The sequence below is a fragment of the Trichoplusia ni genome, chromosome 16 (assembly GCF_003590095.1).
Source record: "Trichoplusia ni isolate ovarian cell line Hi5 chromosome 16, tn1, whole genome shotgun sequence".
NCBI lineage: Eukaryota > Metazoa > Arthropoda > Insecta > Lepidoptera > Noctuidae > Trichoplusia > Trichoplusia ni.
Genome location: NC_039493.1, coordinates 6,122,430 through 6,141,925, shown reverse-complemented (window position 1 = coordinate 6,141,925; position 19,496 = coordinate 6,122,430). Strand labels below are relative to the sequence as shown.

The 19,496-nt window shown below is 34.9% G+C and overlaps 1 protein-coding gene across 2 annotated transcripts in view; it reads right to left on the bottom strand.

Moving 5' to 3' along the window:
* The window catches only part of LOC113501725 (neuronal acetylcholine receptor subunit alpha-7), an 86,384-nt gene that overhangs the window by 4,338 nt on the left and 62,550 nt on the right, over positions 1-19,496 (bottom strand). The window contains exons 4-12 of one of the 2 annotated variants that reach the window (XM_026882928.1): positions 17,286-17,395; positions 10,203-10,383; positions 6,553-6,628; positions 5,979-6,173; positions 4,039-4,125; positions 2,849-2,935; positions 959-1,068; positions 625-851; positions 327-530 (exon numbers count right to left, since the gene is read on the bottom strand). In XM_026882928.1, coding sequence (XP_026738729.1) covers positions 327-530; positions 625-851; positions 959-1,068; positions 2,849-2,935; positions 4,039-4,125; positions 5,979-6,173; positions 6,553-6,628; positions 10,203-10,383; positions 17,286-17,395 — 1,277 coding nt within the window. The remainder of the gene's footprint in view (positions 1-326; positions 531-624; positions 852-958; positions 1,069-2,848; positions 2,936-4,038; positions 4,126-5,978; positions 6,174-6,552; positions 6,629-10,202; positions 10,384-17,285; positions 17,396-19,496) is intronic. The other variant, XM_026882927.1, reaches the window with a different exon arrangement.

Below are 19,496 nucleotides of genomic sequence, written 5' to 3'. Positions count from 1 at the left end.
TGGTTTCAATGTTTTATCGTGGATCTTTTTTCTCTCAGTACTGGCCCCCTGCGTTTGCCTTCACGGGCCGGTTCACGGCACAAGCCTATTGGATCGTGTAACGCCATGGCCGCTCGATATTTTAAGACTTATTTCCATTCACGATAATCACGATATTATCACCTTATGACGCAAAAACCTTTTTATGTTACATACATTTACGTATTCACAATTTTTATTAAACAAAAAGGAATCCCCAGATATTAGCAAAGTCACTTGGCCCAGAAAAGATGTTTGAGTATTTTTTCTGGCCCCGCTATTTTAGACATCAACTTATCAGTTCTTACCTGTCAACAACCATCGCAGCAAACTTCCAGTCGCTGATGAGCTCGGCCTCCTCGTCCGCCTTCTTCATCCTGGCAGTGATGAACTGCAGCTCCCTTAGTATCAAGTGAAGCTCTCTATGGTGGCTGCCCAGCCCGCCGCCCACGTCTTCCATAGTCGAGGGACGGACGAACGACCGACGGAAATCCGTGCGGAATATTGAGCACCTAAGTTTGGATAAGGAGAAATTTACTTAAATCAGTACTGTAAAATAACAAAGAACTATTAGCGGAGCAAAATGATGAATAGTATTTCTCTTACCCAGGCCCTAAATTTCCAGTAGATGCTGTACTGTTAGGAGGAGGTGGGCCATGCCTGAAGTCATCATCGATGTCCAAAACGTTTGCCAACAGCGATTTTGATGACCTCTCCTTAAGTTCTAACTCTCTCATTCTTGTATTCATCATTATCGTCTTCCTCGTAATTTTCTTCCCTGGCCTCGACATGCGAAGAATCCACGGCAACCATTGTAGGAACACTGATTTTATCTGTTAAGAAAATATCCATATCACGAACAGTATCATATTCGTGTGAGTATTCAGCAAATGAAAACGATGGTCCACGAAATACTTATCACCGACTACTTATTACTTACCCACTGTGGCATCTCATGTATGTCTGCTGTTCGATGATGGTAATTGAGCACGACTACTGTTAGTACCACTGACGATGCTACCATGAACATGATGCAGTTGAAGTACGTTCCTGTCACATAGAACATCTAGTTTAACACGTTGTATGAGTAAATTTACGGACAGATGATGATTTTTGACATGATGACAAGAAGAAATTGAAAGTAATTTCTGATAACCTTACTTTGAAGACAGATTCCAAAACAAAAATATTCTTTCTTGGACTTGAATAAAAATTAAAATTCCAATACAGCTAAATTACAAAAAATACTTTTCTATTAGGTAGCATTGCAAAAAGTTACAAGTCATTGCAATATCAACATTTAATACGGGATTAGTGCAAATCATTACATTTCATCATCATCTTACAGCTATGGGGTGACATTCAAACCAAAAAATAAACGTAAATGGTAAGGAGAAAATTAGGTACTTCAGTGTTTTTTATCTTACATTTTTTTAAATAACCTGTTTAATATTACGTGGTTCATTGCGAGATGTCATAATCTAATTAACAATGACACAGAAAGCCACATTCATGCATTTTTAATTACACATGCGATGTTCTAATCTACATTTAGATGAGTTTTAGCTTTTATGCGTTACATTGACGGTATCAGCTTTAATAAGCCAACGTTTACGATATTTTGTCGTGTCTATCAACAAAAATAATCTTTTTAATTTTAAAAGGACATAAACACGACAAATTATTCTCGTTTTCTTTATTACCTACTTTTATTACTTTATGACAAAGAAAGTGCCTGTCACCTGATTACTTTAAGTATTAAATTGTCAATTATCTCTTTCAGACAAGCTCTTTCAATTTATTATTTAACGCCTCTCGTAACGATTGTGTAGATAATCTTCAAGTTATTAACATATTTTAATAATTTCACGTTACCAGAGGCGTAACTTTGACAAAGGCATTCGCTACCTCTAGATTGTCGTAAGTTTTGGTATGATTTCGAATACATCACAAATTATTGGAGATATCTTATTCCAATCTGCACTGTGAAATTGTGTGCGATTGTTGAGTTCAAGTATTATCTTAACGAGTGCCTTTGTCAAAGGTTTCAATAAGTTTATCATTTCGTCAATTACAGGGATGGTAACAGACCCGACAAAGTTGAGACCCGAAGTTCACGAGATACTTGGAGGCTGGACCCTCACTACCCGCATCCACTTTGTTGCTTTAAACTGTTGTTTAACTTTTAATCCTGCTTTTAAACTACAAGCAATCAAGTATTTAGAAGCTCGTTTAGTTATTGAGAGTTGAGCGACAACCTCATTTTAGTCACTTCAAAATCATGCTCGAAGCTTACGTCTGTCGCTTGATAAATGTCTACAGAAAGGCCAATAGGGAAATAATGTAGAAAGTAAAATAGATTCGAAAACGAAATTTCGATAAAAGGACGAAGAGTAGTAATGTAGGTAGATTATTTTAATACATTACAAGAAGATCGAGTGCTATGTTCAGGAAATTACCTTTAGATAGACTCTGCGTAGCTACGTATTTCAATAGCACGAATCGAAAGTGCAATAACTCTATTTCAAGTGTCGAGAGCCACAAAGCTCTGTAAAGCATAGATCAGTCTCCAGAGACGGCGAGACTCTAAAATGCAAGTCGAAAACAGAAAAAAAAAGAAACTATACGTTCTCCTTTAAGATTCAAGCGAAAATATCTATTTAGATCTTTGTTAAGTTGGTGTTTCATGAATGAGCTGAGGAGCATTTCGGATTTGACACCCCAAAATATCCCTCGAGCTACACTCTCATTTAGAAAAAAAACTATTCATCATTATTTTTATTTCAGTTATTTAAAAAAGAAATGACCAAACGCGTGGTACTTTTCTCACCTATTAGGGGGATCGCCTCAGAGGTTTTAGTGATGACGTGTCCCACCAATAGAGAGAAAACTGTTTGCGACAGGAGGATTGTAACACCTGCAAAGATCAATATAAACTATGAAACAAAACCAAATCAAAATGTTCTATTTACAATTGTTAACCTATGCACCATCCAGTCTATTACATCGTCGGTAAGATCTCGTCCTGTTAGTGTGCTGAGTCGGTATCAGGGGCTCAAGTGAAATCATAAACAAAACATAAGGATAGTCATGCAAACACTAGTATAGGGTTTTATCGCTGGCTTTTTATTAAGTGTTTAATATTTATGAGGAGAAGGGTTTTATCCAAGTTTATGCTAACGTTACACCACCCTCCAAGTATCCAGAGACCACGGCTTTAAGCCTATGGATGTCAAATAAAACAGTTATTGATTTTAGATTAAGTTAGTAATAAATAGACACCGAAACACGAAATTCGTACACCATGGAATCGATTACGTAGACAGCAAAACCACATAAATTTTTGAAGATAATAAAAATATGATTGTAAACATTTAGAATAAAAATATCGTAACTTACCTTCGGCGTCCAAAACTATTCAAAATCTTGTCAAGTTAAATTCCCATGCCATGCCACTCAAATCGGAAAATCAGAATCGTCACAAAAGTGTTTCACCCAAACAAAGAAAATAATGAGTAATCAAGTGACAAAGCCTTAAGCGAAGAATCACGGAATCGATTCCAAGATATTGTAACCGAAATTAACTTCAAGAAAAATGCAAAACCAAAAACACCGATCCAATTTTCTCGTCGATTAAATTTTGCTTTTAATATTTATCGAATGAATTATCTTAAGCAAAGCAAGTGTTTTAACGACGTTCAGAACAACATAATACATCATTTATAAATAGACAGTGAACTTAAAGCTGGCTCATTGTGGTTGTACCCACTCTGTAGCAACAATAAAGCTTACAATGATTTAATCGAATTTAAGACGTACATAATTTACTCCTTGTAATGTTTTAAAATAACTATTCATTATTTATTGTTTAGTTAGAAAAATAAATGAGAGCTGAAATCAAATCAAAAATAGTATGAAAGATGAAATAAAAGTACCAGGATACAATGAACATGAAGAGAAAATAAAAGTGGGAGACAAGCGGGATGGACGAACGGTGTGGGTTAGGTTTGGGTAGTGTACCTAACAGGGGGATAGCGTCGGAGACCTGTGGCAGGGTCTCGGCTACCAGGTTGAGGAACACCGTCAGCGAGAGAAGAATAGTGACTCCTGCAATCAAACACATGGTTAACACCCCTACAGATGTTGATACCGTTATCAACACTAGACACTCCATCAACTTTAACCGTATACATAAACCGTCTAAATTCCTGACAATAGTAATGGATGATGACGATATTAAATGATATCTACGCCAGTAAAACTTACCGTCCGACGCCTTTATTTGTCTGGATCTTTGCGGGGTACTAACACCAACACATAAACAGTCATACCACATTCTAGACAATCTAATATTCATTTCAGTGCACGCTGCTTCCGAACGGATCTTAAAAGTTTTATTACCCCTTTGGTACGTTCAACAAGCTGTACAGCGTGAATTCTTGGCTTTTACGGTGCACGTTTATTATTTCTGATTAATTCTCGCCTCTACACTGTTATTAAATGGTTCTTGTTGCTTTTTATCGTCGGTTTGGGATGAATATTAAATGTTTTGTAATTCGTTTTATAGTTCTTAGGTTAGGTTTTAGTTTACATCTACAGCTTTATTATGCATATTAGTTTTTAAATAAAAAAGTAGCCTTATTTTACGACTGTCGTCAGATGAAAATATTTACTGACATTTTCTTAAGTATTCCTGACATTCTACTATCTCCGATATGACGTCAGCAGCGTGCACTATTCCGCGGCTATGTCCTACTGCAGTACCTATGAGGGGCACTGCGTCCGACGTGGAAGGCATCTTTTCCGCGACCAGGTTCAGAAACACGGTCAACGATAATAGAATCGTCACACCTGTCAAGCGGCCAATACTGTTTAGGATACTAAGATACTGTTGCGTGATCTATTTCTAAATCTTCAGATGCTATATCTTTTTGAATACAGACATATTTAACTTCAGTATTATCGTAACTGGAAATATTATTAACATTATCTACGCGAGCCTTCGAATTGATCAATTTTTCGAAAAATACTTGGCAAAAATATACAATACATTCAAAAAGTCGTTTTATTTATAACATGTACTAAATAATAAAATAAAAACGTTCAAGAACATTTACTAAAGCTGAATACTAAAACAAATTTAATAAAGTCAATTTAACGCCAGAAAATTAAAATATAATTTAACACGGAGGCTTCAAGCCGTATCTAGGTTCCCGCGAACGTAATTTGGAACTTGAACAATTTATTAAACAGTTCCAAGAATATTTGGGAGTATCTCAACCGTGAATGATACTTCAAATCAGAGGCGGCCGAACAAGGCAATTTTCTAGTCTGTGCAATAATAATTTCTAACGCCCCCTTCAGACATTTCCCCATTAAATTTAAGTACGTTCTTAGTTCCAGTAGAGCTGCTTCTAAATACTCAAGTCTCATCGCTTATAATTAAATTGTAAAACTGTCTTTTATGGACCATGAGCGATCTCCACTTACAAATTGTGAAAGCTCACCGCTTGTCAGTTTGCTTTGATTATAATATTATTATGAAAACAAGTCAATGACTATTTAGCTTTCAATCGTAAACGAAAAACGTATCACATTGTGAATCTCCTATCCTTTAATCACAACATTATAAAGACTCAATGATGATAAGATCTACTCTGGTAAAATTATTTAAAATTGAAACCGAGAGGTTAACCTACTTACGGCGCTTCACAGTTGACACATTTAAAATTTACAGCAAACTCGAACGTACATCAGCACTTGTGCCATATACGTATAAATATGATACGAATATGCACATTGTGGCCTTTTCAAGATAAGAAAATGGAACACGATTTCGCTCGGTTCTTCCGTACCTTACTCCGCGTTATTCAGTTGTCAACAAAGCAGATTTTCTTCGGAGACCCTGAATATTCTACAAGTTGTGAATTATCTAGGAGAATTCGAAAAGATGTACTTACCGAGCGTCAGCTTTTCTCCGGAGTCTGGTGGCAGTGTGAACCCGAGTAGCGCCATCGATGAGATCAACACGCACGGGACGATGAGGTTGAAGAAGTAGTACAGGGTTCGTCTCCTGATCATGATGGTGAAGGTCACGTCCACGTAGGGCTCGGGACAGCACGCATACGTTATCGTGTTCTTTTTGCCTGGCATTCCTGTGAGTCAGCAATCAACCAGTATTAATAACGAGGCACGAGTAATGAGCAGTATTAAACATTAAAATAAAAAGAAAACAAATTTCACAAAACATAAAAGGTAAGTATACTTCTTGATACCATTAAAATCTCATTAAACATTTACTGATACTTACTCTGCTTCAAAAAGCGAACTGAGAATATTTAATTAAAGAATTAAGCTTGATAATGGAATATCAAATAAGTAAAGAAATAAAACTCGTGTAAAGGACGTATCTAACTCAAAGAAAACAAAAAATATAAATGTTAAATTAAATATAAGAGTACATTCGTTTTTATGATGGCCGAGCATTATTTAACTTGGTAAGTGACCGACAAAAAAACTGTTGCTACAACTTACCTATAAGATACCACTCCCCATTTGTTATGAAGTCCGACAGATCACCGCCTGCCTCATCCTTTAGCACCAGATCCAACTGTCAGGGCGAAACACGGTGTAGTTTCACACATTCATACAAGATGCACTAACACAGTCCTAACCCATACAAAGAAACATGCCCATCCCAAGACGGCAGGACCAGATACCGAGCGATGTTGTCGCATTGTTTGCCTCACAAAGCAGATCGTGGAGGCAATATGATTGCCGCTTAAGCAATTTTGTAATGAAACGGTTTATCATTTTTCTCCTCGTCCCTTCCTTCCGTTTGCATTTTATTGGATATAAAATTCCAGCAGATTTGTAAGTTATAAATGTCTCGTTGCTTATTATTCAGCTTCAACTTAGAATTCGTTGACTTAAGTGACGGTATCTTTTGGAACTGCCATCTTGTGATATTAGAAATTTCTCGTAAATCTGTACGTTGGATCAAAAGGGAAATGTGAGAACCTCTAAATGCAAGACCAGGAAAGGGATGCAAGAACATGCTGCATACAATATAAAATATAACCGCCATACGGAAATTTTGAACATTTGGGACACATTGTATAACATTTTAAATACATAGAAGAAATGGAAGAAAGCAAAGCGCTATGTACTAAATTACAGCTTTTTGCCGAATATATTCCTACAATCCTGTACCTATAAACAATGGAACAAATACCTAATGGAACTCGTATTATAACTTCCCTATTTCACAAATACTACTTCGCATTAAAGTGTACGCTGTAAAGCCAACTACAGCTAGTTCGTAAGCAAAGGAAATCCAGTTACCTCACACCACAGCTGACTGCAAATTCTAAAACTACTCATTATAATGAAAGTTAAAATAATACGAGGACGCGACAAAGGCAAAGTTAGATTAAGTCTATAACAAACACGTGGTGTGAAACTGGCTGGAGTAATGAGTTAGGAGACGCGCCAACTCCGCCAGACTGCGGAATTATTCAAGAAGTTATCACTCAGAGCACGGGATATTTACGACACTTTGTATTATATCTAACAACAGATTTTTTTTTCATCATCTTTCGAAGGCAAAGTGATTTAAAATTTAAAAGAAGCTAGCTTTTATCTCGAACACAGGTCAGTTGGTATCAAAAATTTGAGACACTCAATTTAACAGCATTCCAAGTCGTTGCTCACTTGTCAAATAGACGGATAAGGAGCCGAGCGAGGCGACAATTTACAAAACGTTTTTATAGTAACATGTGCGCTATTACCCTTTTATACAAAACGACTGCTCAGTAGAGTAAATCGTTTTCGCACTACATATCGAACTTCCACATTTGTACCCATCCAACAAACTGTTCATACCATAAATCAAGCGTGGGTCTAGTACATGTTTATTTGAATTCCCTCTTCATTTTGCAGATGCTGTCAGTTCGGTGTGATGCTATTTTTCGTCTGACAACTCTTGCGTTCAAATAAGACAGGTAATAAACTCTATGGAACGCGGGGAACGTTTAAGAAAGCGACCGTCTATGTCTGTAGCCCGCTTTATGCAGTGTCTTGATTAGTACTGCCCATTAAAAGTATTAAAATAGTTTCGATTTACCGTTTCAGATTCTTTACTATCGTTTCATTACTAGCTAATCTTGCTCTACCACAAATATTTCAGCAATATTAGGATATATTCTTCTCCATTCAGCTGATATTCTTGGAGAAGTCCCAAAATCACGTCGAGTACGATAAAACATTCAATTGTAAAAGCAAATACTGAATCGTTCCGTTGACTAACAAAACGGTGAAAGCTGAATTAAACATTATAACGCGGCTATGAAAGAAAAACATTAAGTTAACGCTACAAAATAGAAGATAAGATGTTGGTATGATGGAAAATTATTCGAAATATTAAATTTTTCTTGATAATAGTTTTCAAATTAATAAAAATACTTTCAATTATTATTTTAACACGTTTTCGGGTAATCGGCATATTACATACACGTATTTATATCTCGTAAAACAGTACTAACTTTATTTTCTTAAGAGTTTTAATCAGTGTGTAAAGAAATTGAATTGTTTTTCTTACTGAACAAAATTTTGTAGGTTTAATATGAAAGGAGGTTCTTAACCTTCTTTATGACGTGGGTATTGATCCCAAGTTAGGATGAAATTTGTTACGGTTCTCAATTTATTCATGTATTTTTTACAACCCACACAATTTGCCTAAATTGGAATACCTAAGGGCTCTGGTTAATTTAAGGATATTTTTTTTTAAATTTGACACGAAATTCAAAACTATTTTACACAGAAAAGAGACCTAAAACTTTACACATTCAATCTCATAAAAAAATATATATTAAAAAATGGGTTTCGCTGATCGTAACAATAAGAAACTCTAAACCCATATCTGTAATAATATTTCAAAATAAGATTGCTGTAACCTAAATAAGAAGTCTAAAATATGTGTATGAATAATTCATGCAACTGTGATTTGATGATTTGAACCTTATCATCTAAGACACAAGAGTAATTTCACAAGATCGTGAAATTATAATCTATAAAACATTTCTAAATTTCTCTACAAGCGTGAATAATAAAGCATGCTTAAAACTATCTACACAACATATACACAGTAATTCCCGTATGGCGGCTCACATCATAATAACCGTTTCTTTATATATGTACAGTGCTCAACTTTTGCTCCATGCAAAATAGTACATACAAAACTGGATATGTAATATCCTTGGTTTCTCACATGGTTCCCTTAGATTTCACCTCACCTACCTATCCACCCCTATTTAATCTAAGTATTTAATTTCCATTTAAATTCTCTCGCCATCTTTATTTATTCCAGCCACGGCTGTTGTTATTTGTAATGTTATAATGTAATTAAATCTCGTTAATTTAAGTGTAATTAATTGTTAGGCTCAAATTATTCGTTTCGTTAATGAAAAGATGTTGGTTTTACTTTGTGTTTGTTTTAAGTGTTACTTTAAATATTTTCGTATTTACTGATTCACCTGTCTGATTAAATTAATTAGTTATTCTAATTGTTTAATTGAATATAAAATTATTTAAAGATTCTAAACAAGAGTCTGAGTTAAACTTTTAGATTAAATAGTATTATGACGGACAGACTATATTGCATATAATTATTATGGCTGCCAAGTAAAAATATATATTTTTTGCACGTTTTTTTTACAAGCAGTGAAACGTCTCATTTCAATACTTTTAAACATTTTATAATTTACAAAATGGAAAGCTAATTTTAAATTACTCCATAACGTGAAAATTGTTCGACTTTTGAACGAACAATTTAAAGCAATAGCGAAAATATTTGCTATTCATACTCTAACAAGAATTCGATTAAACTTAAGACCAGACAAGTGAATCAGTTATTATATTTACAAAGTATAAAATGTATAAATTGTATTCGCAAAACTAATTCGTGTACAACAAGAATGAAAGCTAAAACCTAAGCAGAAGAAGTTAGTGTACAGTGCGTCAAGTGATCGCATGTGTTACCAAATAGATCGTGATAATTATAATCAAATAGAATACGATTGATCAAAGATATCATATGATTTAGACTGTGTAATTTGAGCCAGAAATTCAAGATATTCAAAGCAGTGAGCCAGTGAAGTAAACTGTACTTTCTAAGAGTTAGCTACCTGATTGCCATCGTACGTCCAGCTACCGAACTTCATATCACAGTGTTGGTCGTCGAAGGGAAACCACGTGATGTCTATCTTGCATGTGCTCTTGAAAATGCCAGGTGGCACGTACAGGCAACTGCCGTTGTTTCTGACCACCACGTTGGTCTGGTATGTCCCGTCAAAACCCTCGTCAGCACTATGTGTCAATAGAAATTGTCATGTATCTGTTTCTCTGTTACATTTCTTATGTGAAACTAAAGACATTCATTTTCAGTCTCGGAGACGTGTTTTTTATTAACAATTGAACATCGTAAATTCATAATTTAAATATTGAACAGTCAAATGTCAACCCGATGTTTTTATAAATTGTTGCCAGCATTATAAAATAAAGGTAACTGTTTTACATTTGAAAATTAAAGAAGAAAATTTCCTGAATAAAATATTTTAGAGACAAATTCATTGAGTTATGTAAACATAGTTTTCTTAAGGAGTTTTTCTAAAGGTTATAAGAGGAACCGACGACCTTTTATCAAGTACTCACAAAGAGATATTAGGTACTAAGAGCCTCCTTTGATCAGTACTTCTAATTCATAAACATCTCTTCAAATCTCTATGAAAAAATACTAAATATTCAGAGGAAAGAAACTCAAAGATCGTATGGAAATGAAGTTAGAAAATTATTATGAATACCTTTGAAACAAAAATGATTTGTTATTCAAAAATAAGGCTTATTTCTTAGCTAATATGCTTTAAGTAAGAAATGAAGTTTTTAGTTTAATATATGTCTTCTATTTTATTTTATTTAGAAAATAAAAATATGTTTAGATTACTATGTACAACTATGATTTAGTTTTAATTAAAGCTATGTCAAATGAAAAATTGCTTTTATTGTTAAGCGTTAAAATAATTTTGTTAATTAATTTTTCAGTGCTTCGGATTCATCTGGGACATCTTTATTAAAAAAAAATGTGCTGTCATTGACAAATTAGAAATAATAATAATGTATTATCATTGACAGTACTACAATCATCCTCTCGCCTTAAAAGATTAAAAAGTGTATCGTATAAATTGTTGGAAGTATTAGAAGGACAAGTACTACGGAAAGAAGGAAAAAAAAGGAAAATCTGAAAAGCGAGACGATGATAGTGGTGTCTCAAATCAGCGACTAGCGTGCCATGTACGTTTATTTTGTTTATATTTGTGGCAGCACCGAGTAGGAGAGCTGTCAGCCACGCGAACGATTGTTGCTTTCATAAAAAAAAAGTAATAAAAACAGTGAAGCACCAATCGTCACATTCGGGGATCATCTCCTACTGTGCTGTCACAATTCTGAAAATTATTTAATTAGGAATTATTTTAATAAAAGTAAAACAAATGCACAAAACGAAAACATATTTATAAAGGTACGCCATCAGCAATACAAGGTAGCAAGAATCAAAGAGATGCTTGATCAACGCTTTGAGGTTTCGCAATAAAAAAAACAGTTGAGTTTAATCTGTAGGCTTCCTGAAAAAACAAACCTCCCGCGGCTTACACATACATCTTCACAAAGGCCTTCACGAAGATAAAGAACGCTAAGCCTTATCAGCCGCATTCATTAATCAACTACCCGCAAACTGATCATTTGTATTTTTCATTCACTGTTCCTTTAATGAATGCCGTCCTAATCGGATTGTGAGCTTACATTGCGCGTTGGACTCGCAACAAAAAAGGTCTCTTCACATCCCCCGAGCATTGTACAAGGTAAGACCAACAACTTAATGCGATCAATCTGTTTGTCCACCGTGCTAATGACAGGGATGGTCATTAACGACCTTTTTTCGTGTTGGTTAAGTAATAAACCATAGCCTTAGTAAAGTCTGTGGCTGATGTAATTTATTTTACCAAGAAGAACAAAAAAGTCTTATTTCCTTTAATCTATAAATTATTTTCTTCGCCGTTTCTTTAAGGAGAATTCTAAACTTCTTTAAATTAATTTATAAACGGTAATTGGCTTCTAGAACTACGTACTAAACTTTAATTTTTCAATTAGTTATTTCATCCTTTATTAATAAAACTACATGAAAGTCCATAACTTTTTCCATAAGGACCAAATTTTCAGACGATGAAGGACTACAAAACATAGAATTTTATTTCCAGTCTCTTTAAAAAGCAATTAACACGAGTATAAGTATTTATATATAACATCAGCAAGGCGAGATCCGAGAACAAGTCTGAGCTACAGTTAGTAACTAACTTTTGTTGCTTGTTAAATGGGTTTATTTTAATTTGTTTCACCAAGTTATTAAGGCGATGTTAGTTTAGCCTATTTAAAGATGCGCTTGGATGTAACTGTTTATTTTTTAAAGGAATTTCTGACTAGACTAGGGCTTTTTTAATATTGTCTTACTACGTTCCTATTAGTCCCTAAAAATCTACCAAAAAAAGTTTTACAACTTAGTATCTTTTGTATACTTAAGTTGCGTCTTCGTTTTGTATCTTTAGTCCCTAGAGTAGTTACAAATCTCTCATTCACTAACAAAACTACCATCACTAAAAGAAAAACAAGATCACATTCTCAGATAGTGAAAAGCTCCGAAATCGTCCGGCGGTACAGACGGCGACAAAAGTGTTGTCATGCCTGCATGTACTATTCATGGTCGTACGTGTTGTGTGTAACCACTCCGTTACTTGGCGGCCCGCCAACAAATCCGTATTACCGTCGGCCTCGCGTCACACCGCAATGTAACTATTACTTTAGTTACGATATAACTCTAGGTGATGAATAAAGAATACAATGCGACATTTAGATTTAGATTCAGTGTGAATGGATGTGAGTTTTTACGTTGTTTTTTTTTTGCGTCTCAAGGGTATACAAAATTGCCGAACTTATTTAAATGTATCTGTGAATATTTAAAGTGCCGGCATTTCCCGGTTTGAATAAAAGACTATGGCTGCATCGTTCGCAATGCGGCAGGTTTGGCGCGTTCAAATTTTACCTGCAAAATTAATTCCAATGACAACCAACTCAAAGCGACTTGGTTTTGGCAGAACCCGGTAAATAATGAAAAACTTGAACCAATCCGGAATATTGGAAATCTATTATCTAATTTGCTTGACGAGAATTTTTTTTTAACATATTTTCTTCTAATTAATATTACAGTTCGGTGTAACACGCGGCCGGTACCCTCAACGGCCAGTAACGGAGACGGTAAACAAGGTGCCACCGTCACACAGCCCCGTTAGTGATTTAAAAGCTTTCATAATCGAATGCTAGCCCACCGCTGGCCGACCGCCAACACTGGCGCCAATGTTCGTCGATGTATAGCCAATATCGTAAATGGATGTATTTTGTTGTTTTGCTAATATGCCTGAAGTGTTGGCCGGTTGAAATATTGGTTGCCTTTAAATTTGTTCCAAGAGTTCAGCCAGCTAATGGTTCAGTAAGCATTTGTTGTATTAATTAGCCGGCGCGTGAATGGTTTTGTCGGTTCAGAATTGTTTTCGCATAAAATTTTTGTGACTATTGACGTAGAAGAAGTTATATTGTTGATTTTAAAAAGGTATCCAATCAGTATCATGAACGTCTATTCTGTTACGGTGCAATACAGGCTCAAATACTGTTTTAAATAAAAAACATCATAAATTGAAATTTATTTCCATCAAATTTATGAGTGACTCGTTGAGTATACTCGGGACATTTCTTTCAACACCTACTCGAACCACGTCAACAATATCTGATCAAAAAAATATATTTTCAGTTACATAAATAATAAAAATTCTTTAATTAATCATGCTATTTTCCTCGTTCCTAATCTGACTCTATATTATCCTGGCAGACTTCGATCAGTCTGCCATACTAGCCTATCTTAATCGCAATGTTATCCATGGATAACACTTGAGACTTACATTAGGTATAGACAAACGCTATCGGCCTTCATAGACAATCCTCCCGAGGTGCGGTAAACCGATTAACTAAGTTAGCAGTCTAATGTGACCCTACCAACTTAGTCTACTTAAGGCCACAGTTACAAATTGAGTCATGAAAATGTAGTGGAATTGATTGAGTAACTACTTAGAAAGAATAATAAGATTAGCTTTGAGGCATATGGGTCTTACTGCTTGATTAGGTATGGGTCAGTTTTGAATTTACCCCATCACTAAAAATTCTGAGCAAATAGTAATTATTACCAAGCATATTTTCTTTATTGTGATATTAAGTTTTTTAGTCTCGTTATCTCAACGCATTCATCTTCTCACATATCAATCCATTTAACTGATTAAAATTAAATAAAAATGCATAGCTTTTACTTTAAAGTGTCTTAGTCGTTATTAATATATTCACTTGAAACCTAAAAGTGGGTGTTAACCATGCCTCCAATTTGTAAAACATCTCTTTCCGGAATTCTCGCAACCGTGTTCATTGTTCTCGGATAAACTGTTTATCCTAAAATCCCGTTTTAAAATCCAATACTAAATAATCCTGTCTTCCAATAGGAATATATGGGTGTCGTTCGAGCCAAATGTTCGAATTTTATTCAGGGCGGTATCAAATGTACGCAAGGATGAAAATAAGTCCGGCGAAAATAGCAAAAGTAATTGAAGACAAATCCTATTGTTAGGAGCAAAATGTATTTGCAAGACTTAGTTACTTGTTGATTGGGAAAAATAGATGTTTATTTCATGTTCAGATCTATTTCCATAGGCCGTTTATTTATGTACGATTTGGCTGACGTATCGTCTAGACTTTTAATAGAGCGACCAAGGAGGTCGTATTACAGTTGCATCTTGTTTTTTCTTTGCCTAACCGATTTGAAGGGAGATTTCCAGACTCTTTCTGTTCAGATAAATTCGTGTGTATTTACATGGATTGACCACCAAAAACCTTTAACACATAAACGTGAAGATTTCACATAACTCTGCTTAACATATAAGTCACTTTTCCCCACCCCATATATCTCGTTTTATCAGCCATTTCAATAAATTCGAACACAACAGCTCCTAAATTTCTACAAAGTATTCTATTAGCAAATTGCAAACAATATCGTGAACACATCAACAAATCACGAATGTAGGAACTTTGTAAAGGAATAGTTGACTGGCGCGCATCCAAGCCTAGTTTTTAACTCCGTCCCGCCATTTAAATCTGTTTTACAATTACTGAAGTTAAAATTCTGGGAACGTAGCAATGTGGGTAGTTACAAACACCGACGGAACGGTAACACAGGCATTTTGGAGCCAAGTCCACAGCTCTGCATTTACGAGGAATTTAACCGACCTTTATTCTAATTTAAATCCCTCTTCATATCTTGTTCATGATCTTTTGGAAGTAAATTTTGGAAAATTAATGTTGGAGCGGAGCAACAAATGAACTGATATGACTGTGTCGTGCATTAACGTAATGAGACTTTAACATCACAGATTTTATCAATTCTCTTCACTCTTATCAGTATTATAAACCATCGGGTTTAAAACAAAAAATCTATTATTTTAAAATAAGTGAAGATCCTTTTTAAAACGATTTCCTAGGTCATAATAACATCAGATAGTTCCTATAAAACCTATAACGGAACAGTGAATCTTGAATGTACATCATAACATCTTAGATTCTGCGATGTCGTTAAACCACAGTAGTGGCGGGGCCATAACACGGTTGCCTACCGTCTCCGTAAAAGTTATCGGTACCGAAAGTACCAAGATATATGGCATATAGATGCCTGGCTGCCGTCCAGGTACCCGATAAACATGCTCGACACTTAACATTAAATCATGTGACACTCGGTTTTATATCATTTGCTCCTTAACGGTATAATGAATAAAATGTTTGGCGCTAGTCCAGATGGCGCCACTATAGTGACGTCTGTTTGCGCAGAAAATTTGTTTAACCTTAACGATGTTTGAACGAGGCGAGTGCATCTGAATTTGTGTGTCGTGTGATATTACTGTGCTTTGATACACTTATGTTTGATATGTGGTATATAAATATGACCTATGAGCTATTTGAAGAACAAACACTTGTAATGCAGTCGATTTTTTTCGGAAGTTTGTTACATCTTAACATTTCGGTATGTCAAGCATTTTTTTAATCTTTTCCATACCGAGGCTTAGGTAGTGGAAATAAAGGACAAGTGTCGCCTCCTAATGTCATAATTTAAAGTCAACTTTCCAAGAATTAGAAATACTAAGATTAAAATGTTCCACAGCTTGGATATAATTAAAATCTTCTCTCAAAATGTAAAGTTGTCTGGTAAAATATTTCTCCCCTCAACCGTAGGGCGCGGACGAAAAGGAAATTTTGAATAATATTGTCCGCATATTTTAGGACTAAAGTCTAGGTTGAAATGAACGGCCTTCGTTTCGAAGCTAGATTTTAAAATCTCAATCTTTTCACTCAACCGAACAATAAAAAGCACTTTTTTGTAAAGTTAATTAAGGCTAAAAGTGCTTTAATTTACGGCAAATGTTGCCGAGAGTGAACAGAATTGTCCCATAGTGTCAGTTGACGCAATGAAAGTGTACTCTTTATATGCAAGCTTCTCACATTATGTTAATTAAACGGAATAGCTGGAAAACAACACACACACATAATTTTCATAAAAGTAAGTTATACAAGTATTTTATGCCGTTCCATGTTATTTTTAAGTTAATGACTTTATCAATCTCCGGAAAATATTCAAAATGAAAATATAATTTTTAGTAACCATCAGTACAATTTTTGTTGCTACAAAATGGTTGAAAATATTTCAGGCCCCTCAAGCATACTATATCATTATATTCCGACTTTTCTTTAGACAAAACAATTTAAACTCGAGTCTATAAAGCGCCTTTGATTGCGCACTTAAAAATAAAGGGAGGTGCTCAACCCTCTAAATAAATTATGCCTCTTAAAAAATATCATAAAAAATTCAGTATAACCCGCCACAAAAATTGAGCTAATTTCTCTTAACTTTCCTTATAGATTTTACTGCTAAATTTCTTTCCGGATGCTTAAATTAAATTGTGGTCTTCTTGACTAAACTTCGTCCTCAAACCGGAAGAATGAAAATGAAATTTGACTTTTGAGGCTTTTCATCTGAAACGAAGTGTTGATTAAGTCATACCCGTGTGTCGTACTCTCACCTATTGTACATGAGCACGTCCGGCTTCCACAGCTTGTTCGGCGTGATCCTGAGGTCCTTGACCCCGCCATACTCGCTGTCGTTCCACCTCAGGTTGTAGTCATTCCACTCCTGCACATCAGGAGCACAATCAGAGACATCGATGTCAACACCAATGCAAGTGCGAGCAAAATAATGGAGCATTTTAGATATTCGAATATATAAAGATAAATATATGAAAAGAAGACTTGAAAGATCTACTTTTAAAATTGAGAGAGTAATTTTGATAATAAAGTGTTGAATTAAAATGGAACGGTGTCGTATCAAGCGCCTTTGAAGGTTGAAGCGCAACTTCTCAATGTCAGAGCAGAGTTATGGAGTGCGGTGCCGTGAATAGTGAATGATAAATCGTGTAGAAATAGCGCTCTTAATACTGATAACGGTGTAAAATTTGATTCGTTTATTGAAACAATCTTTTGCTGTATTTTTTATTCAGCATACTGTGTATAATTAAAAAATTATAACGCACCGCCGTTTTTGCGTCATGGACTAAAAATAACTATATCAACATACGAAATAACAATCAAAATAATAACAGAAATGACGGCAATGTTCAACGTTGAAAGTATAAACTTTCGCATCACGGTTCGACTCAAAGAATGGAATTTCGCAATGTCGTATAAAAGTACATATCAAAAATATTCCAGTCATTCTGCTCGCCAGTGTACTGAACAATGGGGGTGTCGTTTTTACGGCCGATCTCCACGTAAAGATTTCCTTTGACATAATTTTGTATTGTGTTGCCACACTTTGCCTCTATTCCGAGATCCCACAATTTCTGAGGACAAAGGGTTTTTTCTAAAAGTAGACAGATTTCTGCTTGATTTATAACCTTATTCATATTGCCGTCTTGTTAGAACGTTGTGAATCTGTTTATAATTTGAATGAGAATATATTAAACGAGATTTCTTTGTTTCGATTTCCCGTTATTTTTTCAAAATCCAATATTGATTAATAACTATACTGCTTATAAGAATCGAGAAAAAAATCGATTGTTTTTTTTTAACCCTAAGTCATATGTCATATCGAAAACCCGAATTCATTTTACTGATAACCAATTCTCGAACACATATTTTGACAGTAAACATTTCGGTTCGAGCTCGTTCGTGAGTTCGTAATTGATATCGTATTTCTACGGCATAAGTCATATATACATAGTATTTTTATACATGTATATGTATGCTGAATATATCAAGAAGTACTAAACTTAACTAGATATAGTTTCTGCCATACAATATGTTTGATAGCTGAGGGCGATTTCAAACTTGTTACAAAATGTATTGTATGATGATTTTTTATATGAAAATATTCGTTTATGTTCATGCATTATTTTAACTATAGGTTATTAAACGTCTAATTTCGCAGAGGTATAAATTTCACCAATGACATCGAATAGAGACTTTTATTCAATTTCCTAAATTAAACGATGAAGTCTTAATTGTTTAAAGGTTATCTCAATGTGCCAAGCATCACAATACAAAATTGTCTGATTTACGATACACTTATAAGTACGTGGAAATCGTTCACTAAAATTAAGTCAATAATTGGGTCTGTGTTCAAAGTTCACAATAAACAAATGACAGACAATATCGAAAACTCAACTATTTAGTTTCTATAATTGTTGAAACGATTTCGTTGATACAATTTTCAATATTGTCGCGGCCCCCAGACCGGGTACGGCAACATCCCTGTTCTCTATCTATTTAGATAGAACAAAGCACCCTTCAAACTCAACCCCTCTACTAATATTACAAAAGTTAGAGCCGCAAGTTAGCGGGAATATCAACGGCTAGCGATATCCACGCTGTATAGTATCATTTTAGTTAGGAAAAGCGCCGCGTGCCGCTCGTGGCGCCACTTGCGCTTAGGGTCATAACTCAAAAACTACGTTCGAGTATTTTGTAAAACCTCTTTTTATAGTTATTTAAACGAGGAATAAAACTTCATATAAATATGACGTAACTTTACAAAAAGAAAACTTAGTTCCAGCCTTTCTTGTTCCATAATGTTTTTTAGATATTTTATAACATTAAGCTTCTAGAATGTAGGTCAGTTGTCGCAGCCGGTGTGGGAGCGAGAGGGGTAATGAATGTTCTCTCCTGAAGGGTTTGTGTGTCAATTAGATAGTTTAACGGCTTTATTGTTTTAGACCAGATGGTGATATGTGGCTCAG